Genomic DNA, 26173 nt, shown 5'->3' on the forward strand with positions numbered 1-26173 from the left:
ACACAACAAAGAATTATCCTATTCTAAATGCCAGTAGTGGTTCCTGTTGAGCAATGCTGAGATAAGCCTGGGTTTCAGTTTCCAGCTAGGAACCTGAAAAAGTTGCATTTTCCTCATCGGTGAATTTTGAGTGAAAATATGTACTTAAAAGATCATTCTGAGCATTGCTGACAGTGAACACCGGACCAGATATGTAGTAGGAACTAGTCAAGAATCATTGACATCATTTTTAATCCTCCAGTGGCTTCTTAATCCAGTTGAGTAAAACGCAGGGTCCTCACAGTGGCACACAAAGACCTGTGTGATCTGATCCCTGCTCCCCTCTGAACTCACTTTCTCCCAGTTCCTCCCCCGGCTCTGCTCCAATCACCCTGGCCTCCTTCCTGTTTGTCGGTCTTCCAGATAGCTCTGTCCTGCTCTGGACCTGCGGCATTTCCTTGTCTGTTTTCTGTGTGGGAGGTGCTTCCCCTTCCTGCATCCACTTGGCTGTCTCCCTCACTGCTTTCGTTCTCTGCTCATCTTATCTGAGGGGGCTTTCCTGACGCATGATGTAAAGATGGCTGCCTGACTGCCTGCAGTCACCCCTTCCCCTTAGCTCTCGCTCCTTTCGCCATCATGTGACCAACGTAGTCAATGTATGTTTGCTTGTTGTCTGTCTCTTCCAAGTAGAACATAAGTTGGATGAAAGCAAGGACTCTGTGTTGTTCACTGATGTACCCCAGTGGCTGTAATGCCATAGAGCATAGATGCCAGCAAGTATTTATTGAATAAATGAATGAGTAAAAATAGCAAAGGAAAAGGTTATGTTGTGGTTGACAATGCTCGGTGTGTGCAGAGGCTGTTTGTGTATATCATAAAGTTATACTTTCTGCTAGTTCTGTCATTTTTAACCCAGAGGATGGAATTGTTTACTAGAATCTCCCTATCTAAACAATTCTGACAGATGTTCCAAGATAGTGCCTGCCTCGTTGTCTAAGAATTGGATTTCTCTGTTCTCCTCCATCACTTTTTAAAAAAAAAAAATTAATTTTTTTTCCGTGTTCCAAGATTGATTAATGCACCACACCCAGTGCTCCATGTCATAATGCCCTCCTTAATACCCACCACCAGGCTCACCCAACCATCAACTCTTCTCTCCTCCAAAACCCCCAGTTTATTTCTCAGAGTCCACAGTCTCTCATGGTTCAGCTCCCCCTCTGATTTCCCCCAACTCATGTGTCCTCTCCAACTCTGTGTCCTCCGTGTTATTCCTTATGCTCCACAAGTAGATGAAACCATGTGATAATCGACTCTCTCTGCTTGACTTATTTCACTCAGCATAATCTCCAGCAACTTCTTTCAAGACATGTCTCCAAAAACAAAGTAAATAAAAGTGAAAATGAACTTTTGGGACTTCATCAAGATCAAAAGCTTCTGCACAGCAAAGGAAACAGTCAACAAAACAAAGAGGCAACGCACGGAATGGGAGAAGATATTCGCAAGTGACACTACGAAGGGCTGATATCCAAGATCTACAAACTCAACATACACAAAACAGATAATCACGTCAAAAAATGGGCAGAAGACATGAATAGACTTCTCCAAAGAAGACATACAATTGGCTCACAGACACATGAAAAACTGTTTTTCATCACTAGCCATCAGGGAGATTCAAATCAAAACCACGCTGAGATATCACATTATACCAGTTAGAATGGCCAAAATTAGCAAGACAGAAAACAACATGTGTTGGAGAGGATGTGGAAAAAGGGGATCCTCTTACACTGTTGGTGGGAATGCAAGTTGGTGCAGCCACTTTGGAAAACAGTGTGGAGATTCTTTAAGAAATTCAAAATAGAGCTTCCCTATGACCCTGCAATTGCACTACTGGGTATTTACCCCAAAGATACAGATGTAGCGAAAACAAGGGCCATCTGTACCCCAATGTTCATAGCAGCAATGGCCATAGTCACCAAACTGTGGAAAGAGCCAAGATGCCCTTCAACAGATGAATGGATAAAGAGGATATGGTCCATATACGCAATGGGTATTCTGCCTCCATCAGAAAGGAGGAATACCCAAGTTTTGTATCAACATGGACAGGGCTGGAGGAGATTATGCTGAGTGAAATGACTCCTCCATCACTTTTAATTGAGGAAAGCGTGAAAATATTATTTTTATGTAAGACGGCCTTATGGGTAAGATGATGTGATTTTCTTTGAGTATATGTTTTTAAATTGGTTGCATATGTGGAGAAGTCATCAATAAAATTGTCCATAGCATATTAGAATTATTGAGTTGTACTGTCTTCTTTGAGGAAGCACAATCATTCTTTGGAGAGACAATTAGTGTTCGCTGCTTCTGTTGACATAGGCTTCAATGTCTATTGGGGTTGGGGAATGCTTTGCAAGTTTCTCTTGTAAAAGGAACCACTGGCTTGGGTTTTGAAAGTAGGGCAACGATAAACTATGTGTGATGTTTATTTGAAAGCTAGGTATTTGTGTGCAAAAGTTTCTTCTTGCTTTTTATAGGTAGAGCCATATTTCTGAAAGATTTTGCTTTGTATTCTGAAATATTTATATTGATTTGATAGCTGATGGGTATACACAGTTTGTTAAACTCGTTCTGTTTCACACTAGAAACGGTGTAGGAAGATGGGTCTAAGGGTTCCTTTGTTCTAAATTAATGTCTGTCTTTGGGCTTACCTTTCAGTCACACTTTTATATCCTAAGATGGCTTCTGTAACATGACATTTACTCAAGAGGGATACGATTTTTACTGGAAATTATCGTCTTCCCCTAATTCCATCCCTCTGCCAGTAAGGTTCTAAAGATACTTCAAGTGTTCTGCTTCTGCAGATAATTTCCTAGAAGAAGTGTCTTTAAATGTGATAATCATGTTCAGCAGGACATTTGAGGTTTGGCAGTTGTTCTGCAATGTAGATACAGGATAAGAGGTCAGTGTGTGTGTGTGGTTTAATAGGAGGCCATTAAACTCAAGTGTTTAAAGTGTTCAAGTGAAGAAGTAAATTACTTTCTACTACACTTGATATGTATTGTTAGAGCTGTGCAGTTGTTTATTGGACAGTGCTTGATTTTCAAAATTTGGGTCTGTAGTTCCATGACAGAGAAGGAATATTCTGATAAGGGAATCAACAAAATTGTGTTTATGCGTGTGTGTGTGTGTGTGTGTGTGTGTGTGTGTGTGCACATGCATGTATGCCCTGGCAAGTGGTGGGGAGCAATTTTGTCAAGAGATAATCATTGATTGGACACTGTAGCCAGAGAAACAGACACCTTTAGCGAGAGTATTATGTCCGTCTACCTCTAACCATGATCAAGTGTTCTCAGCTTGACCTACATCCTTCTTCCCCCTCAGACTAATTTTATCTGTTGCCTTCAGTTTTTCCTTTCCCACACCCTTCAGAACTTACCCCAGTCAGGCTTTTTTTCCCTTTCTGCCCCCACAACAAGTCATAGCCAGATTACTAAGAAGCTCCATTGCACCAGTGAGAGCTCTCAGGACTGGTGTTATCTACAAGCAGGTCTTGATGCTCTTGACCACTTCCTCTATACCGTGCCCTTCCTTTGTCATCTCTGTTTTGGTTTCTAGTTGTCATAAAGTGACACCACACTTTTTCTCATCCTCTCTGGTTATACCATCTTAATGTCCTTTGCAAGTTTATCCTACTCTAACAGACTGCTCAGTGCTGGAGGTCCTTGAGGCTCATGCCATCTTTCCATTTCGTACTCTTCTTGGCAAGGTCATCCATTACTATGCCTGTGGTGACCATAATCTGAACGCCAGTCTCTCCAAACTCTTTTCTCTAGACCTGATCTCTCAGCTCTATAGTCATGTACTCATATACCCATATGGCTTCTCCTGCTGAGCTTCTGAAATACAGAGAAACCAAGACTGATCCCACAATATGCACTTGTGAGTGAATAGCTCTAGTATTTTTTAATTGGGTTCAACTCAATCCTGATATCCCCTTCCCTCTCATTCCTTTTATTGAGTCCTGTTAACGCAATATAATTACTGTTGTTCAGCATCTCCCTTCTTTTCTTTACTGATAAAACAATAAAAGAGAAGAATCAGAAGAACATAGGTCTAAGCAACACATTTGGCTTCAAATAGTTGACATACATAGAACCCAAGAATTGCAGATTGGCCATAAGTTGGGCCATAAAGAAAGCCTCCATTTGCAGAGGAATGAAAACATACGGATTTTCCGTTCTGACTGAATTCTTAGGAATTAAGCTAAAAGTCAATAACATGAAGATAACCGGGTAATCCCATTTCTTTTTTAGAATTAAGCACTATACCTCTAAAAAAAAATCAAACAAACAAAACCACCACCAACAAAAACCCTCCTATAGAAGAACTTAAAATGGAAATTAGGACGTATTTTGAGTTACGTGGTAATGAAAACATGACATGCCAAAACTTGTTTGATGCAACTCATTTAGTGCTTAGAGGGAAATTTGTAGCATTAAATGGATAAATAAGAGACTAGTAGAGTCCAAAATCAGTATCTAATTTTCTATGTCAAGAATTAAAAAAAAAAAAGGCAACAAAAAACGGCAAGTCAAACATAAAGGGTACAGAAAGAATGAATGAGTTTTTTTTTTTTTTCCCTGTCCAATCCCTTTATTACCATGAATGTAGATTTGTAAACTTACACCCACGGTGGCAGCTTGTCTTCAGAAGGCTGTTTGGAATATTATTCAGCAACAAAAATTAATGCACTATCAAGCCGTGAAAAGGTATGAAGGAAATGTAAATAAATATTACCAAGTGCAAGAAGCCAGATTGAAAAGTCTGTGTAATGTATGTTTCCCCTCATCGCGATCAGTTTCCATTACCCAGAACCACACCAAAAAAATGTACAATCTACACACCGGTAGTTTTCTAGGCAAGTACAACTTTAAGATTCTTCCCCTATGATACCACTTCCAGGTGAATTACAGCCTTCGGTCCTGTCCCATGTAGAAATTCCAGAGCCCACATTCACATGCACTCATGGCTTGTGTCTACCAAAACCAATTTAAAAACATTAAAAATTGGAATGATGGGGGCAACTGTGTGGCTTAGTCAATTGAGTGTCCAACTCTTAATTTTGGCTTACATCATGATCTCAGGGTCGTGGGATCAAACCCCACATCAGGAATCAGCACATAAAATCAACAAAGGAAAGTTAACATTAGAAAAGTTAATGAACTAATAAACCCTCTGAGAGACTGATCAGGAAAAACAATATAGAATATATTACCAATATCCTGTTATCTGTTGAATTGGAAGCCCCATTTAGTGCAGAAAGGAAAAAGAATAGGTATTTTAGAAAAGATGAAACAAAATTGTCATCATTTGAAAATAATTTAGTGGTCTGCATTGAAAACCAAAGTTATAATTTACAGAGAAAGTATTAGAATTAATAAATGACCTCAACAAGATGTTAGGAATTAGAATCCATGTATAAAAGTCAATTGTTTTCCTCTGTAGTAGCTATTGAAAATGAAAATAGAATATAAATATCAATTACTGTAAAACTATGAAGTACCTAGAAATTAATTTGACAAAATATGGCAAGTTGCCTATTATGATAATGTATACATATGTAACTGATGATCAGTTAAAGACTGTTAAGAGTTATATACCATATGATTTAGTGATCGTGCTACTTGATCTTTACCCAAATCAGCCAAAAATTTGTTTGCACAAAAATTTGTGCACAAATATTTATAACAACTTTATTCATAATTGCCATAAATTTGAAGCAACCAAAATGTCCTTCAACAGCTGAATGGATAAACAAATTGTGGCAAATCCATACAGTGGAATATTATTCAGCAACAAAAATAAGTGAGCTATCAAGCCACAAAAATATATGAAGGCAATGTAAATAAATATTATTAAGTGCAAGAAGCCAGTTTGAAAAGTCTGTGTAATGTGTGTTTCCAACTATATGACATTCTGGAAAAAGCAAAAACTACAGAGATCTTAAAGAGATCAGTGGTTGCCGGGGGTCGGGGGAGGGGACAAGGAATGAATAGGTGAAACAGAGGAAATTTTTAAGGCAGTAAAAAATATTCTGTATGATACTGTAACAGTGGGTTCATGACATTATATGTATGTCCAAATTCAGAAACGTATACTACAAAGAGCGAACCCTCAGGTACATTATGAACTTCAGTTAATTATAATATATCAGTAACACTTCGTCTGTTCTAACAAATATACCCCATTAATGACAGATAGTAATAATTGGAGAAATGTTGGGCAGAAGAAGCGATATATAGAAACACTGGTACTTTTGTGCAATTATTATATATATCTAATATTGCTCTAAAAAATAAAGTCTATTGCAAAAAAACGACATAGAAAATAACCATATTCATGGCTAGGAAGATAACAGTATCTTTTTTTTTTTTATGATTATGCATCATTCATATTTTTTTTCCCTTTTTATTTATTTTTTCAGCGTAACAGTATTCATTCTTTTTGCACAACACCCAGTGCTCCATGCAAAATGTGCCCTCCCCATCACCCACCACCTGTTCCCCCAACCTCCCACCCCTGACCCTTCAAAACCCTAAGATAACAGTATCTTGAAGCTGTCCTCAGATTAATTTGTAAAGCAACTGCCAACTAAAATGTTCACCACTTTTATTTGGGGTGGGAGTATTAGACAAATACACAGATCTAAAATTTATATGGAAGAGCAGAGGAAACCAATCAGAAGAACCACAACAAGTTGGGGCCTTATGCAGCTAGATAGCAAACCTATAGTAATTCACTATGTGATATTGGCACAAGTATCAATAACTAGGTATGGACCTTATATACGGAAACTATATACCTAGTAGAGTTGGCCTGGTACATCCCTGGGAGGTAGGGTAGGTTTTATTTGAAATTTGATTATGTACATAGATAAAAAACCAAAATCTCACCCCCCCCCACAAAGCTGTACGTAAACCATTTAGGATAGAACAAATGACTGTGAAATGCAAAACTGCAGAGCTTTTCCAAGAAAATAAATGAAAATATATTAGTGATCCTGAGTATTTTTAACTGTACCCGCCATATACATGCCACACACACAAACACAACATGCAAAGAAAAAAAATACTGAAAAATTGAAGTCATCACATTTTTTTCAGATGTTGATCTTGACACCTCATTTTTTTAAAAAGCTGTACATAGGGTAGGGAGTTTTTCAGCTGAAAGTACTAAGGAAGCATTATTATCAAAATTTTGAAAGTACTGTTTCAGATAAGAGAAAACACAGCTATCAACCAATAGAATAATGGGTCCCCTTTCACAATTTCATATTGCAAATATTAGAAAAAAATCCTGCAATAGTAGTTACAGGCAAAGACATTGCACAACAGAACTTATTGGCTGATGTTAGGTGTATTAATTAGCGTATCTGCTTTGGAAAACAATTTGGCAATACCTAGCTAGTCAAGTTTAGGACACACAACCTACAAGTCAACAATTCAACTCCGAGATAGGGTGTTTCTCAATGAGGCCTTATTGTTAATTTGGGCAGGACACGTGTCTCTTGTAAGATACCTTTCGTAACTCTGATTTGCTCCCACTGTGTATGAGTTATGTCTCCAGCTTTGGTCATTAAAATAACCATTCTTTACATGTTTCTAACCACTTTTAGTGGGACAGTCCAGAGATGATGGAAAAAAAAACTCTGGGGAAAAGCTAACATTAGCACCAGAAGATAAGTCGACAAATAGCTTTTATAAAGTCTGCTTACCTCTGTTTTTAATAGTAAAATGGAGTATCTTCAGAATCCAGCTGCAGGAAAGTTAATAAATAAATTATAGCATCTTCTCACAACAGAATATTATACCATCTTCAAAATGACTTTAATAAAGCTACCTTTATCATTGTAGATACAGTTCCTGAAGATAATGTTGGTTGAAAAGCATGGAGTAGGGGCGCCTGGGTGGCTCAGTGGGTTAAAGCCTCTGCCCTCGGCTCAGGTCATGATCCCAGGGTCCTGGGATCGAGCCCCACATTGGGCTCTCTGCTCTGTGGGGAGCCCGCTTCCTCCTCTCTCTCTGCCTGCCTCTCTGCCTAGTTGTCATTTCTCTCTGTCAAATAAATAAAATATTAAAAAAAAAAGAAAAGCATGGAGTAATACATTCCTTATATAAAACATATACTAAATGGAGCTTCTAATCTTGAAAAATAGTACTGTGATTATCCTGGAATGATAGATAACAAAGTACGTGCATACAATAAATGCAGTTCTGGACTATTGATTCCTTCCAGCAGGGCGTGATGGGAAAGTCATTGGAGAGGAGCACACAGAAAATGTAATTGTATTTAAATTTTTATTCCATAGGTGTGTCACGGACATGTTCATGTTCTGTAATTTTCTGTGCACACTGAAGAAATTGAAGTATGAAAGAACAGCAACAGGAGTAGATGAGGGATACATAACCAAGGCTGAGAATGTTTGAATAGAGCTGATCCAGGGATCTGAGAATTATTGTGGACTGAGTTGAATGAAAAATGAAAAACATCAGGCAAGCCAAAATATATGGCAGGACTTTACAACTGTTTAGAACAGGAAAAACCAGGAAAGATTAGAGAAGATCTCATGTAAAGTAAATATAGTGATAAAGTGTGGAAGCCCCCCATTCACTTAGTATTTATTTCCTGTTTGCAAATCGCTTTGACGGATATGATCTCCGTAGCTCCTACCAAGGGAGATGGTGATAAAGCAAAAGACATAAGTAGGAAAAGAAGTCCATGGTACTTGACATAGGGGTAAGTTACTTCTTAGCTTTTTTACTTAATCTCTTTAAGTGCAGTTAAAGTGAAATCCAGTGTGCTGAAGAAATTTGCCTTTATGGTCTCCAAGAGCTAGTGTTTATACCTTTGTAATGAGTATAAAGAATGAGAAGGTTCTAGAATTCTAGACTGAGATCATTTTAATTCAAGAGATAGCGTGGGAAGCCTTGGGAAAAACAATGGCTCACATGGTCTCTGTCTTCCCTGATACCGTGGAGATGTCCTGCAAGGTGTCCCATACGAAGCGGCTCAGTTTTGTTGTCAGAGCATTACCTTTCCCCAGAAAGTTGGGTTACTTCTTCTCAGCTGTTAGGTTTCTGGTTCCTCTTGAATGTTTCTCTGTGGCCTGTGGGATACCACAGATTTGATCACCTTGTTCTCATCTCTCTACTTCCCTTGAACACCCATCAGTTTATTCCTTAAATTGAACTTTCTGTCTGTTCTTGCTTGAATTTTCTAAAATTTCAGTGTTGTAATAAGATTTTGCTCTTCTTCTCCATCTCCTCCCCCTCCCCACCTTCTTTTTCTTCCCTGTTTTGTTTTCTTTTACTCCTGGTAAGAAATGAATCAGAATAATTTAGAATATTTCCACTTCTTCCAAATCTGTCCGTTTTAGCAACTTATGCTAAATAGTGCACTGAAGTTGCAACTGGGGGTCCCTAAGACTGTTCCCAGATTTGGTGGCTTGTTAGGAGGACTCACAGTCAGTCTTGACTCCTGACTGAGGAGTCAGTCTTTGGTCTCACAACTATGATTTACTCTAGGAGAGGATACAGAACAAAATCAACAAAGAGAAAAGTGCACAGGAGATGTGGAGGAAACCAGGTACCAGCTTCCCAATGGGGTCAGATAGGACATTTTTAATCCCTCTAGCAATGGATTGTGATAACACGTGTGATATGTTGTCTACCAGTGATGCTCATTAGAGAATTTTTTCCATTGGGTTTTTATTGGTCACATAGATATCTTCTGCCTAGCATGGGCCAAAATTCCTGTGTCTTAGAAGGAAAGCAGGTATTCAGCATAAATTGTTTGCATGTACAATTTAGGCACAGTGAGTCACTCTTACCCTCACAATGAGTCCTTGCCAGTTAGGGTGATTGGAAACCTTCCAAAATCTTGGGTTCGCAGATATCTGACAAGGACTAACCTTGCAAGCAGGATTAAGAGGTCAGCCATCTCAGACCTGCCCACTGTGCTTTACTACACAACTATTTTATTCTTTTGTTAAATGGAATGTTAACTCATCAGGGCTTGCTTAAAAATCATGCATACCTTTTTTAAACTCATTCTGGTCATTTCAGATAGAGTGTAATTGTGGTTATCCTGCCAGAGGTTGGAATAAGAGTGTAAACCCAGGGCTTCAGAAACCTCAGCCCCTTCCCCCTTCCTCCAGCCCTCTCCAAGCGGAGTGTGAATTATAAATGATTAATAAAGAGAGGAGCAATTCTGGGACCATTTTCTGTAGATGAGATTTTAAAGAGACTAGTGGTGGGGCAGACTATCATGTTAACCAGAGGAGACAAGAACTGCTTCTCTGTTAATGCATTTTGTTTCTTTCCAAGAGCATGTGTAGTGGGATTAAAAAAAAAAAAAGAAAAATGCATCCATCCTGGTCGATCTTAATTTTGGAGGGGTTTCTGTCCCCATGTTATATTTAATAATTTGTCTCATATGTAGAATGATCTCTTCTCTCTCAGCTGGATTACAAATTTAGTAGCAAGTTGAGTGATTGGGATGTTGCATTTTTAGGGGGAAAAAAGCCAGATTTATTTTAAAAGCAGATGTATTTTCTTTCTTCCTTCCTTCCTTCCTTCTTTCCTTCCTTGATTTTATTTATTTTTTTATTTGAGAGAGAGAGCACAAGCAAGGAGGAAGGGCAGAGGGAGAGGGAGAAGCAGACTCCCCTCTGAGCAGGGACTTGATTCTAGGACCCTGGGATAGTGACCAGAGCCGAAGGCAGCCACTTAACCAACTGAGCCACCCAGGCACCTGCATTTTCTGTTTCTTATATGAAACTGATCTGGAGAGACATTTCTATTAAGGGTACTCTCCTTTAGAGACCACGTTTTTATGGTGGGGAAGTTGTTTCTACTACAAGCATAATTAAATATAGGAAGATGTAGAGATTCTGATTCTTAACTCTGTTCTATCAGAATGCTCAATAATCCTCCCATAGAACATCATTTGCCCTTAAACGCTTTTCCATAGGATGGGTATGCCGTCTGATTTTCACTTCCATTGAATTTAGTTTAATCCCCCCACCCCCCGCAAATTTTAACAGGATGTGACATGAAATTTTCTTTCTACTGGTGATAAAAAATATCTTAATGATTAACTACAAAAATAGTAATGACACATTCGGACTAGTTGTAACCACTTGCTCTGTCCTTTGATATTAAATCGTGAAAACAAACCCTTTTCTTCATATTTACGCTAAAGGAGAACTTCAGGAAGCACAGTCTCCCTCATTGTTACTGAGTATCAGACTCCTTCCTCTGTGTTTCTTATTCACACAGTGGTTGTGGTGCAGGTTCAATCAGATACTTTGGGGCTGGCATTTAAAAGGGTTGCTGTTCTTTTTCCATTTGGCCAGTGGCTAGCAGCTGGCTGGGGAGGATGTCTGGGTTAAAACCATGATAAATGAAACTTCCATTAGGCTTCTTGGCTCAGGGCTGTTTCCTGTAAAGACCTTATCTTGCCGTCAGTGGTTTGAAGAAGGAGAATGTTCTTTTCGTTCAATAAATGAAAACTGCTGTGAAGCGGGTTGGGTAGTGTAGGTATCTTGTTTTGTGGAGAGAGTCTGCTTCTAGTGCTCATGCGTGGCAGAGCATGGATTACATTTTGACTTGTAACTCTTCGGATGTTACGATGATAACCCTGTGGACGTACGTCCTAGTAGAAAATGGAACGGATATGTCTACGTGTGTTTTTTAGTGTTCTTCGAAGTGAGGAGAACTGAATATTCAGATAGTTGGATGTTTCTCACCAGCTTTTTCTTCCAACCTAATGGTTCCTTGAATTATTCTTTTTTAAAAAAAAAAAAAGATTTTTAAAAGATTTTATTTTTTTATTTATTTGACACACAGAGAGAGATCTCAAGTAGGCAGAGAAGCAGGCAGAGAGAGAGGAGGAAGCAGGCTCCCTGCTGAGCAGAGAGCCCGATGTGGGCCTTGATCCCAGGACCGTGAGATCATGACCTGAGCGGAAGGCAGAGGCTTAACCCACTGAGCCACCCAGGTGCCCCGAATTTATTCTTTCTTTAGACTTTCTTTATTCAGAGGATTTCATCGTTGATTGGAGGGGCAATGTTTTCAAGCATCAAAGAGACCACAGTCCAACAGTGTATTAGCTTTATGGATACCTTTAAGAACGCTTTTTTCTTCTGGGCACATATTTTAGTATTTATATATTCGTAGTTCTGTACATCTCCTTCTGTACTACTTGCACACTTGGGGAAATTATGTTTGGAATGATTTTGCAAAACTTACTAAGAGAGTTCAGATTTCAGGTAAAATGGAATAAAACCACTTTAGCCTTTTCTGTCCATGGGACACAAGTATGAAGCCAGGGCAAAATGCTTGGTGAAGCGAGCTGAGGTCTCTGAAAAATAAATATCATGGTGTAGATGAGGGAAGACACCACAATTGAAATATCCCTGATCTCAGGTGAGTTTACCGTGTTCCCCTCTCTGCTAATCCCCTGCCTGAAATCAGTGCAGTCTGCAGTCGAGTCAGTGTCAACGGGCAACCGGCTGACTATCGGTAGAACATGTGACTCTTGATCTTGGGGTTGTGAGTTCAAACCCCATGTTGGGCACAGAACTTAAAATGTGAACAACAAAAACAAAATATAGGAGTCAGTATTAGAAGCAGACAGAGAAAGAACCAAGAGACACCCTCTAGTTCTGGCCCAGGAATAGAAAAGAGAAGCCCTAACGTGCAGAGAGAAGGGAGAAATCCCCCATTTTTTTGGTCTCCCTTTTCTCTATTTTGTCATGTCCTGGCAATCTTGTGGCAAAGGCAGTAGCAACAGAAGCGGGAAACAGCAGGAGCCAAAGCACGGAGTGAAGGGAATGCCCTTCCTGTTTTGTGAAACTGTCATTTTGAGGGCAGGGCTAAATCCAAAAACCTTTTATTTGTTTATTTTGTTTGTTTGTTTTGATGTGTCTCAATCCTCCCATTACTCTGGTGGCATCACAGAAGTGGGTTGTTTCTGATTAGAGGATTAAAAAGGGGCGTTCCAGAGTACTAGACAGTATCAGGGGAGACAGCTGAGAAGAGGGGCTCAGGAAACAATTCCATAAAGTTTGTGGATTTCTGGACTCATTCATCCATCTGATCATGATTAGCATACCGTCTGCTTTGAGAATGTAGTTAATGAATAGGATTCCATGCAAGTCTCAGTAACTTTCACATGGTGTGCGCGCAAGGCAGACATGAATGGCCCTTCCCAGCTTTGGAAACAACACTGACATCAGCCTGCAGAATGTGGGTTGGAATTTGGGGTGAGAAGGTAATCAGATCAAATGCCTGGCAAACAATAGTATCAATATTCTCTATAGATTTAAATAAGGCACAAGATTTTATGAGAATATTCAGAATATCTAGGATATAATCCATGTTGGAATATAAAGAACTACAAAATTCTCAAATCGCATGGGAAAAGACAATGGATGACAATGAAAATATGACTTTAAAGAAGCTGTTATAAAAATGCTCCAGTAATGGGGCACCTGGGTGACTCAGTGGGTTAAAGTCTCTGCCTTCGGCTCATGTCATGATCTCAGGGTCCTGGGATCAAGCCCCGCATTGGGCTCTCTGCTCTGTGGGAGCCTGCTTCCCGCTACCCACCCCCCCACCCTGCCTGCCTCTCTGCCTACTTGTGATCTTTGTCAAATAAATAAAAAATCTTAAAAAAATAAAATAAAATGCTCTAGTAAATAATCATGAATTCTGAAATAAAAGGTAAGTTGAAATGTATCTGTAAAGAAATAGGAGATAAGAAGTAGAACCAAGTAGAAGTTTTATAACTAAAAAATACAGTAGTTGCCCCTCCTTGCTGTCTCCTACCCACCCCCAAATCTTTACTAGATAAAATCAATAACAAAGTGGAGATGACAGAGGAAAGAATCAGTAAACCTGAACGCAAATCAATAAAAAGTACACAGTGTGAAGAAATGAGAGGAGAATGATTGAAAAATACTGAACAGAGACCCTTGGACTGTCGGGTGATTACAGAAGGCATTTTGCTTATATTATTGGAGCCCCAAAAGGAAAGGAAAAACAATGTGACTAAGAAGTATTCCAAGAAATAAGGGCTGCAAACTTTCCAAGTTTGACAAAAGATATAGCCTTACGGATTCAAGAAGCTAAGCTACCCCAAACAAGATAAACCCAAAGAAATACATGCCCAGGCATATCATAACTGCTTAAAACTGAGGACAAAATCTTGAAAGCAATCAGAGAAAAAGTGACACCTCATCTATAGGAGACAGTGATTCAAATGAAAAATTTCTCAGCAGAAATCATGGAGCTCAGAGGAAATGTCTTACCATTTTTAAAGTGCTGAAATAAAAGTGCAGAGCCCAGAATTCGGTGAAAATATCCTTGAATGTGAAATGAAGATCTTCTCATTTCAGGTAAAATCGAGAGAATTTGGAGTCAACAGACCTGCTGTAAAATAGCAGGTTAAGGAAATGTCTTAGGCTATGGGAATTGATATGAGAAATTTGGAATATTAAGAACGGAGGAAATAGTAAATATAATAAGCTGTTCTCTTCCTGAATTAGTTAAAATATGGTTCATGATTGAAATCAAAGTAAAACCTTGTCTGACAGGAATTTTATAAAGTCAAAATCACAATTGATGAATTAAAATGAACACTAAAAAAAGTGAAGGAAGGAAAAACAGGAAATGGAAACAAGAATAAAAAACAGTGGGAGGCGCCTGGGTGGCTCAGTGGGTTAAGCCACTGCCTTCAGCTCAGGTCATGATCTCAGGGTCCTGGGATCGAGTCCCACATCGGGCTCTCTGCCCAGTGGAGAGCCTGCTTCCCTTCCTCTCTCTCTGCCTGCCTCTCTTGTGATTTCTCTCTGTCAAATAAATAAATAAAATCTTTAAAAAAACAAACAAACAAACAGTGGAAACAGTTACACTGGGAAACCTTCATATAATACAGACCTATCAATTATTATGTTAAACTTAAATGGTCTGTACAAACCAAATAAGAGTCTCTCAAAATGGATTTAAACAGCAAGGAGATAATAACAGTTGTAAACATGTATACAAATAACAAAACTTCAAAATACAGAAGCAAAACCTGACAGAACTAAAGGAGAAATATACAAATTCACAGTTATGATCGAAAGACCCAGCTTTCCTCTCTAGGTAATACTAGAGAAGAAAATCACCAAGAGTATAGAAGAATTGAACCATCAACCAACTAGATCTAATAAACATTTATATAACTCTCCACTAAATGCTAATTGACTAAAATCTTTCTAAATGAATATAGAAGAAATTCTTTTTAGCATATTTGCAAGTTAAGTTATGAGAGGTGAATTAAGTAACGTATTTGTGTCTTGCTAATGTGAACTACAAGTTTATGTTTAGAACAACATTTTACAAAGCAGGAAAAAAGGGTGAAATATTGGGGTGCCTGGGTGGCTTAGTAGGTTAAAGCCTCTGCCTTCGGCTCAGGTCATGATCTCAGGGTCCTGGGATCGAGCCCCACATCGGGCTCTCTGCTCAAGCGGGGAGCCTGCTTCCTCCTCTCTCTCTCTGCCTGCCTCTCTGCCTACTTGTGATCTCTGTCTGTCAAATAAATAAATAAAAATTAAAAAAAAAAAAGGTGAAATATTTTCAAAGCTAGAATGACTCAGCGTGAAATAAGTGAAATAATAATTTATAAACTAGCTAACGTTATCTTAAGTGTTTACGCTGTGCCAACCACTGTTCTTCTCTTTATATAGACGAATTCATTAAGTCCTCACAAGAGGCCATCGAGGTAGTTATGTATACAAATAATAATGAGAAAGAGAGCTCTTTAATAAATTAAGATATCAAAATTGGAAATTATAACAACAGTATCAGTAATGGTTAAAAAAGCTTTTCTTGACTAAATATTTTTTCTGCATTTGACACTGGGCCTTAAACCTTGTCCCATTTGGTTTGCACACTATGATAACTTGCCCCTAATAGTACATCTAAGTAAAATGTGACACAGCAAAATTCCAAATCATGGAGTCTGTCTCTGGAACCTAAGTTCTTTATCCCTGCATTACCTTCTGAAGATGCCCATTTCATCCTGGAAGAAGCTGTTGCATGTCCTGGTGGTCATCCAGTGATCCAGCAAAAGCTGTAGATTCTCATAGTCCTGCTCTTCAAAAGACAGTGACTTCCCAATGACTAAATATCCTGTCCTAGAGTAACATAGGGCTGGGTACAAACACTTGTCCTTGATCTTAGAAAATGTGTTTTCTTGTGGCTCTTGGCCTTTTTTATCCTCAGCCAAACATGGCGATGTAAATACAGGCCAGATCAGAATTACCTGACTCTGCTATTCTTTTTCATACTGAAAGGATTTATTATGAGCTACTTGACACATAGAATAAGGTTTATTTCTCCAAAGCTGATTTTTTTTAAAACCCCTAAGACCTTCAGATAATTTTCTTTTTTTAAATTTATTATTTTTCATTATGATAAGTGTGCTCTTTAATCCCTATCCCCTATTTACCCCATCTATGCCCCACCCCCCGCCCCAGAACCATCAGTTTGTTCTCTTGGTTTCTCTCTCTTTCCTTTGATCACTTGTTTCTCAAATTGCACATATGAATGAGGTCATATGGTATTTGTCTTTTTCTGACTTATTTCAATTAGCATTTTTTCTTTAGCTCTACCCATGTTGTTGTAAATGACAAGATTTCCTCCTTCTCTTTTGTGGCTGAATAATATTAGTGTGTGTGTGTGTGTATTTATCCATTCATCTCTTGATGAGTATTTAGGCTGCTTCCATAGTTTGACTTTATATATAATATATATAATATATTTATATATTATAAATATATTATAATATATTCATATTATAAATATATAAATATTTATATAAATATATATATTTATATTTATAAATATATAAATATTTATATATATTTATATATAAATATATAAATATATTTATATTTTAAATATAAATATATTATATTTATATTTATATATAAATATATATATTATATATAATATATATAATATAATATATAAATATATATATATTTATATATATAAAAATATTTATATATATATTATAAATAATATATATATAATAATAAAATAAAAACAATAATAATAAATAAATAATAAATAAATAAATAATAAATAATAATAATTATAAATAATAATAATAAATAAAAATAAATAAATAAATAATAACAAATAATAAATGATAAATAAATAAATAAATAATAAATAAATATAAATATAAATAATAAAAATAATAAATATATAAAAATATTTATATATATATTATAAATATAAATATAAAAATATTTATATATATATTATAAATATAAATATAAAAATATTTATATATATAAATATATAAATATATAAATATAAATATAAATATTTATATTTATATATTTATAATAATGCTGCAATAAGCATGGGGTGCACGTAACCCTTTGAGTTAGTATTTTTGTATTCTTTGGGTAAATATGCAGTAGTGCAATTCCTGGATCAAAGGGTAGATCTATTTTTGATTTTTTAGAAGCCTCCATGCTGTTTTCCATAGTGGCTGCATCAATTTGCATCCCCACCAATAGTACATGAGGGTTCCTTTTTTCTCTACATCTTTGCCAATATTTATTGTTTCTTGTGTTTTGATTATAGCCATTCTGACAGGTGTGAGGTAATATATCATTGTAGTTTTGATTTGCATTCCTCTGATGATGAGTGGGATTGAACATCTTTTCATGTGTCTGTTGGCCATTTGGGTATCTTTGGAGAAATGGCTGTTCATGTCTTCTGCCTGTTTTTAATTGGATAATATGTTTTCTGGGTGATGACTTATGTAAGTTCTTTATATATTTTGGATACTAACCCTTTATTAGATATGTCATTTTCAGATATCTACCCCCATTCAGCAGGTTACCTTTTAGTTTTGTTGATTGTTTCCTTCACTGTGCAGAAGATTTTTATTTTTACATGGTACCAATAGGTTATTTTTTGTTTTATTTCCCTTGCCTCAGGTGACATAGCTAGAAAAATGTTGCCATGTCCAATGTCAAAGATTACTGCCTGTGTTCTTGTCTAAGATTTTTATGGTTTCAGGTCTCACATTCAGCTCTTTAATCCATTTTGAGTTTATTTTTGTGGACGGTGAAGAAAGTGGTCAATTTAATTCTTTTGCATCAAGGTTTGACTTTGACTTGATCCCTAATGAGTCCAACCTGTAATATGTCAAATCACCCTTTTTTCTGCATAGTATTTACCACTCTGTATAATTACATATTACTTGTGAAGCATTCCTGTAATTCACACGTAACTGTTTGTGGGAAACACTTTCAATCATACATTCTGAAGCCAAAGCCCTGAAGCTTGCATTTCTTGAGATTTCCCTTATAGTTTTGTCAATTTTTCTGACTTGGTACATTGGAACAAGAACAAGTCTCTTACTTCTATAAATGCTTTTCTCTTTAGTCAACCTTATTTTTACTATAAAGTTTTAAGATTATCAGGTGGAATTTTTGTCAACATGAGTATGTGTTTATCCTTCAAAATGCACCTGTCTTGCTGGAAAGGAAGATGGTAACTTTAAAGCAGGGATTGGCCAACTATACTCTGCTGCATTTATGTAAATAAAGTTTTATTGGAACACAGCCACACTCATTTAGGTGTTGTCCATGTCTCCTTTGGTGCCAAACAGTAGAACTGAGTAATCATGATACACCATGTGGCCTGTAAATTCTAAAATATTTACTAACTGATTTCATACAGAGGATCTTTGTCTACCCTGGTTCAGACACTAAAAGGTACTGGTTATTTGATAATATTGATTAAAGATGCTGTTATTGTGGTGGTAAATTTTGGCTCTGCTTTCCCTGGGGACACATAAGAAAGTAGTCTTTTTCCCCCACGTTTTAGTTAGGAAACAAATACTGTATGTGTAGAAATTATGTGTGTGTGTGTGTTTAGGGTAGACAACATGATTTAATTACATGCATTGTGAAATGAGTACCACAATCAAGTTAATTAACATATTAACTTGTTAATTTGGAAATTTCACCTCACTTATTTAGAACTTTTGTGTATGTGTGGTGAGATCACAGAAGAGGTACTCTCTTAGCAAACTTCAGCTCTACATGGCTATTGCTAAAAAAAAAACCAACAAGAGATCACAAGTTTTGGTGAGGATGTGGAAGGCAGAGAGCCCTTGTGCACTGTTGTCGAAAGGTAAACAGATACAGACACATGGAGAACAATATGTTTCAAAAAACTGAAACTAGAAGTATTATATAACTCTGGGTATATATATCCTCCCAAACTAAAATCAGCATTTCCTCACTCCCTTGTTCACTATAGCATTATTCACAGTCACCAAGATGAAGAACAATCTAAGTGATTATTGAGGGGTGAATGGATAAAAAAAATGTCATATATACACATACACACACATGCGTGCACGCGCGTGTGCGCGTGCGCACACACACACACACACACACACACACAAAATGAGATATGAGTTAGGCATCTGGATAGGGGGAAATCCTGACATTTTCAGCAACATGGTGAACCGGGAGGGAGGACATTAAGTGCAGTGAACTAAGTCAGAGAAAGCAGTCTTCTTATGAAACATTCTTTTCACATCAACCTCACAGTTCTGTTCATGACTAGAATTTTTCTATGGCTCCTCTGACAAAAATGTTAAAAATTCAGTGTCTTAAAAATGCTTTAAGGGGCACCTGGGTGGCTCAGTGGTTTAAAGCCTCTGCCTTCAGCTCAGGTCATGATCCCAGGGTCCTGGGATCAAGCCCCGCATCAGGCTCTCTGCTCAGTGGGGAGCCTGCTTCCTCCACTCTCTCTGCCTGCCTCTCTGCCTACTTGTGATCTCTCTCTGTCAAATAAATAAATAAAATCTTTTTAAAAAGCTTTAAAAAAATGTTTATAGACATTACCAACCAAATGTTTCCGCCTTGGTCCCTTAGTAGAATGTGTGAGACTTTCCAGTCACATCTTACACTTCAGTGTGCTTAGATACTACCAAGAAGACTCACTTATGTTCTCTCTCCTCACACGGTGTTTTCTAGGAGCCGCTGCAGTTGTTTCCCACACAGAGGATCTCTCTCATGGAGTGACTTGCTGGGTCTTCAGGCAGCCATGGAGGATAAACCATCTGTCTGGGGCTCTTTGAAACAGCGGACCAGGCCTTTGTTAATCAACCTGAGCAAGAGGAAGGTGAAAAAGACCCCGAACAAGCCCCTAGACCTACGGGCAAGGCGTTCCCTGGACCGCCGCCTTAGCCTCTCTGTCCCTGACCTCTTGGAGGCTGAGGCCTTGGCCCCAGAGGGCAGGCCTTACTCTGGGCCGCAGTCATCCTACACCTCGGTGCCCAGCAGCCTGTCGACGGCGGGGATCCTGCCCAAGAGCAGCAGTAGCTCCTTGAAACAGTCTGAGGAAGAACTGGACTGGAGCCAGGAAGAAGCAGGCTACCTGCTTCCCGTGGAAACGGACTCCGAGGAGGCCTATGCCCCGCCCGCCGAGGACAGGCGGCCTTCCAGCAATGGCATCCTGGATCTGCTGCAGAAGACGCCGGCTGGAGAGGAAGCCCTGGAAGAGCCAGAGGTGAGACCAGGGCTGGGCACTTTCCTGCTCCTTCTTCTGTTTTTCTCCTTTCTACGTGTACTCCTTGCCCTTGGAACATTTGGTTTGGAGTTATTTTTGTGGTTAGCTCGGATGGAGAGAATGTCGTGTATAAGAATTTAAATTCAGGTAATATTGATTGCACCCACTGTTCCCATTCGTTTTAGGCTTGACCTCTATGTATTTTAAAACTATTACAAATAACCTCTCTGGGATGCCTTAAGGCATTAAAAGCCCTATTGGATGAGTTTTCCTTTTTCCATGTTCCTGGCAAAGAAATTAAAAGCATAACTTTTCCTCGAACTTTTTGCTTTAACTGTGTGTGTGTGTGTGTGTGTGTGTGTGTGTGCGTGCGTGCGTGCGTCTCCGCCACTACTCAGTGTTATGGTAGACAAAAATGCATGTTAATATTCCTTTAAAAAAAAAAGATGAACCACGAAAGACTGCGGACTCTGAAAAACAATCTAAGGGTTTTGGAGGGGCGGGGGGTGGGAGGTTGGGGGAGCCTGGTGGTGGGTATTAAGGAGGGCATGTATTGCATGGAGCACTGGGTGTGGTGCATAAACAATGAGTTCTGGAACACTGAAAAGAAATTTAAAAAAAAAAATTAAAAAATAAAAATTAAAAAAAAAAATAGGTGAAAAGTGTTCCCCAAATGTGGAAGAGGGAGGTTGAAGACTTGGAGTCAGAGAAAAAGTTTTGGGTGTCCTGTTGCTGGCTTTGAAGGTAAATGGAGGACACATGAACCAGCGGGTACAGGTGGCTCTAAAGCTGGGATAGGAAAGAAAACATATTCTCCCCAGACTTCCAGAATGAGCTCTTCTATGCAGACAGTGATTTTAGCTCAGAGAGACCTATTTCAGATTTCTGACTTCAAAAACTATCAGAAAATAAACTGATTTAAAAAAAAAAAGATTTTATTTATTTATTTGAAAGAGAATGAGCAAAGAGAGGGGGAGAAGAGACTCCCCTGCTGAGCAGGGAACCTGACATGGGGCCTGATCCCAGGACCCTGGGATCATGACCTGAGCCGAAGGCAGTCGCTTAACTGACTGAGCCACCCAGGGACTCCTGCATATTAATCTTCCTAAGAAATGTATGAATGTGTGTCTCCGTTTGACTGTCAGAGAGTTTGAACTTGTTCCAGTCTCACTTGTGTGTGCATTTGTGTGTGCTTGTGAACGTGTGTGCATTTTTGCCTGTGGACAGCTTCACTTGCATTCTCTAAAAAAAACAAAAAGAAACTGGAGGATGCAAATTCTTATGGTTTCATTGATTTTATAATGCTTTAATATTTCGATGAGATAAAATAGCCCAATACAATCATGAGAAAATCTTGTATATCTAGAACAAGTTTAATATAAATTCAGTCCCCAGATTAGTAAATCATGGTGACTGGTTTAATCAGTTTTTTTTGTTTTTAATTCCCCATCAATGACCTTAAAGTAGGTTGCAGCTTTGAGGGAAGAAGTGAATTTTTTTTTTGTGTGTGGAGACTCTAGGTTCCTGTTATAATTGCATACAAACCTGGGTATTGAAACTGGGATTTTTGGCTTTACTTTCAGAACCAAAGCCTGTTACATATTGGGGTGTCATATATTTATATTTAATTGTGTCATATATTTGGGTTCATTATGGAATGGATCATGGATATCTAGAGGATGTTGTGACCAGATTCCTTTGGAAACTTGATGATAAGTAACCATTAACCGTTCAGTGATTTAACTATCTTTTTCCTTACCACTTACTTTTAATGAAATTCTTTTCATAACCATGTTACAGTTTTTACCATTGTTTATAAATTTGAAATATGTTTTTCCACTAATCAAAATAAATCAGGTGAATTATTAAACATAATTCATAATTCAGAGTTCGGTGTGAAGAGGGTAATTATATCCAATATAGAATTGGATACTGAACTTTATCTTCTTGTTACAATATTAACTGATCAGAAGAAAATGGGTGGCTTTGATAGGCTAACACTCTCAGATTAGAATTCTTCTTTTAAGATTACTTTTTAAAAAAAGATTTTATTTTTATTTATGAGCGAGAGAGAGAGAGAGAGAAAGCATGAGCATGGAGGGAGGATGAGAGGGAGAGGGACAAGCAGACTCCCGCTGAATGGGGAGCCTGATGAGGGGCTCAGTCCTAGGGCCCTGAGATCATGACCTGAGCAGAAACCAAGAATCAGACACTTCACTGAGCCACCCAGGTGGCCCTGGAATAATTTTTTTTTTTTAAGTTAGTGCTGTGAAGTTGTTTTTCTGACTATAAATATTCGAATACCTACTCTACTCAGGCACCATAAAGGCTGTGACTAGAAATAGAGATGGATAGGAAAGTGACCCTGCCTTTCAGTTATGAGGTATTAAGAGACAGCTTTGTATAGCTCTAAAGGAAGCATAAGAGGCAAGAGGATATTGGAACTGTCTGTGCAAAACATCTAAGCCTTGCCTCTTGGCAGCCTGGTGGATGGAGGATATCAGTGCATGGGGACGGACAGGCATTGTGACAGGATGTGAGGGATTGTGCAAGCTGGCGTAGATTTGATAGGTGAGGAAATATGGCGGACACAACCTGAAGTGTGAGTGGGGTAGTTAGGAGGTGGTGAGCATTTTGCTGCTCCTGACATAGGTGTTTGAGGAACTTTCTGGTGTGATGTGTGCTAGGAAGGGTAGTCTGTATTGAGGGGCTGTTGTTTATGGATGGTAAATGGATGGTTGGTAATGGTTACTTTCTCTTCTCTGAGCTAAATGCAAAAATCTTGGAATAATTTTAAAAATTATTTTAAATAATTTTCCTTTTTAACTCACCCATTGAAAAGAAAACAAACTTTTAAAAAAATATTTTATTTTGAAGTCATCTCTGCACTGAATGTGGGGCTTGAACCCACAACCCTGAGATTAAGAGTTATGTGTTTCATCAACTGAGCCACCCAGGTGTCCCCAAACCTCTTTTTTGAATACAAATCTTCTGCTTCTCTTTTCCTGTCCCAGGATGTACAAGGTAGAAACTGAGACTGATCCTCCCATGGCCACTTGAGTGCTATGTATCTGCTTGGTTTGCCCAGGATGGCAGAACTGGACTATAGCTAATCAGGCCTTTGGGATCACATGTGGTCAAGTCCATTGCTCTGCCTCTCCCCCTTTCAGCTCCCTTCCACCATATTGGGTAGGCTTCTCCCACTACCCGAGGATCTAGAATTTATTACACGGTATAGAAGTTAGCCACTCCCTTGCTTATCTTCCCCACTAGGCTGTGTAATTTGGTCTGTGGGTAGGTCTAAAGGAGTCATGTCTGATTTGTCTTTGTTTTCTTGGGGCCTTGTTGTATGCCTGACACATAGCATGTGCTCAATCACTATTCATATATGAGGAAATCAACAATAGTAATGTGTCCATTCAGGTTCATACTGTTTTTATCAGTGTCTTTATTTTTTTTTTGATTTCACTCATTTGTGGAATTTAATAAACAAAAGAGATGGACATAAAGTAAAGGAAAGAAAAATAAAAGAAGATAAAAATAGAGAGGGAGGAAAACCATAAGAGAGAAGGGACTATAGGAAACAGACTGAAGGTTGGTGGAGGATGGGATGGGTTAAGCAATGGGCATTAAGGAAGGCACTTGATGTAATGAGCACTTTATCAGTGTCTTTATTGTAAGTTCTCTTCAGTTTATGATTTCATTAAAGTCAGAATTTCTTTATTTGTTTCTGGTTTTTTGGAAAGAAGCATACTATAAATGAAATTTCTACCTATATGATTTCACTGGAAACAGAGAGATTTAGACAGGTGTAGACTTTTCAGCTCAAGTCTGATACTAGCCTTAAATCTGAATGTGTTCTTCTCTGTCTTTTTTTCAATGAAGATTGAAGTTCTGGTGAATCCATGTCATGGGAGTTTGGGGGTTGGTGAATCCGTATCTAGGATAGGGATCACCTCTTTTCTTCCTAATGAATAGTGGACACGTTACTATCACTTTCATGGAATGGGAGAAGCAACGAGGAGGGAAGAAAGGATTGGCATGGACTGGGCTATAGCTAATCAGGCCTATGGGATCACATGCGGTCAAGTGCATTGCTCTGTGTATCCCCCTTTTGAGCTCCTTCCACCATGTTGGGTAGGCACAAGGACAATCAGATGTTTTAGGGTACCACAAGGACCATGAGATGTTTTCTGAGTATTCTTGGTGTGGTTGATTTTATTTGTAGTTTTCCTAAGCGGGGAGGGGTAAAGCAAGGAACATCTGTGGTTCAAGTACCCATTGATGTTTGTCTCACATGTTTTATGTCCAAGGGCAACTTCAAGGCTGAACCTGCAGCAGTGGGATAACACCCCAAATAATGATGTTGGCTGAGTGTCTTCTGGTTTTTTCCCCCACTCCTGTCAGGGTCAGGATGACCCTGGTCATCCAGGTCCACATGGAAATCTGAAATAGTCAAGTCTGAATAGTCTCACTATAGTGCTCAACCACCCCTAAAACCAAAGTGGAAGAAAGTCATTTTAGAATAAAGGATGCATTTGCTGGAAGAGGATTCTCCAGAATTTTCTCTTGGGTCCCAGATTCATACCACACTGGATAGTCCACAGAAAACTGATCTCAACTTGTTCTGGAAGAATTCTGTCTCTCTGAAGTGCTCTCACAGATACAAACATTTGTTTCTTGGCAACATCACCATTATGCACCAGGGGGCACCAGTGAAACACCGTGAGTGATGTAAGACTGTTCCCCTTTGCTTGCTTCTCATGGTCTCTGTAATCTTCGGTGACCCATCTCACATCTGTGTTCTCCTCTCTTCTTCTCTTACATAAATTCTCTCATCCTTCAAAGCCCAGCTGAAAATTTCCTTCCCTGTCTGGGTTTCCCGAACTACACAATCTGTATCTTCCCCCTACCTTTGTTTACACAGCATGTCACTTTTGCTGTCATTGAACACTAACCTCATTCTGCTTTCTATAGAAATCTGTAGAGGGAGAAAGGGTTCGGAGCAAATAGAGAGAGTAGGGAAGGGAAGGCAAATGGGTAGTCGGCAAAGATGTCACTGAGTAAGACCTTGAGAAGATCAATAGCTTCCAAGACCTGTATTAACTGTCCACTGACCATCTGGCTCAGAGTACCACCTCATGATAACCCAGTATCCATGAGACTGAGCTATAAATGACAAATGGTGACTCATTTGCAATGAGAATTAAATATTATGTAGACTGTACTATTTATTTTGATATAAACAGCTCACTGTGTCATTATTGTCAAGTTATTTGGGAAGTCAGATCATAATGAGCATCAACTTCATTAAAGTGGAGTGAGCAATAATTATATCAGGGCCTAGAAATACTTCGGAGAACCTGTTGGGTGTATTGGCTCCCTGAAGTCGGCCTACATTACAAGTCACATAGAATCAGGAGACTGTTTTGTGGACACAAATCCCTGTGAAGAGAATGGCTGGGTTCTACACTGAATGGTGTAGAAGGCCATCCATCTCCCAATAGTGATTGAATTCCAAATGAAAACTTGACATA

General features: G+C 38.4%; 1 protein-coding gene across 5 annotated transcripts in view; it reads left to right on the forward strand.

Moving 5' to 3' along the window:
* The window catches only part of MCTP2 (multiple C2 and transmembrane domain containing 2), a 245432-nt gene that overhangs the window by 37776 nt on the left and 181483 nt on the right, over positions 1–26173 (forward strand). For all 5 annotated transcript variants that reach the window (XM_046009633.1, XM_046009634.1, XM_046009631.1 and 2 more), the window contains one exon: positions 20102–20636. In XM_046009633.1, coding sequence (XP_045865589.1) covers positions 20172–20636 — 465 coding nt within the window. In that variant the 5' untranslated portion in view covers positions 20102–20171. The remainder of the gene's footprint in view (positions 1–20101; positions 20637–26173) is intronic.

This window comes from Meles meles, chromosome 6, assembly GCF_922984935.1.
Source record: "Meles meles chromosome 6, mMelMel3.1 paternal haplotype, whole genome shotgun sequence".
In the NCBI taxonomy this organism is placed as follows: Eukaryota; Metazoa; Chordata; class Mammalia; order Carnivora; family Mustelidae; genus Meles; species Meles meles.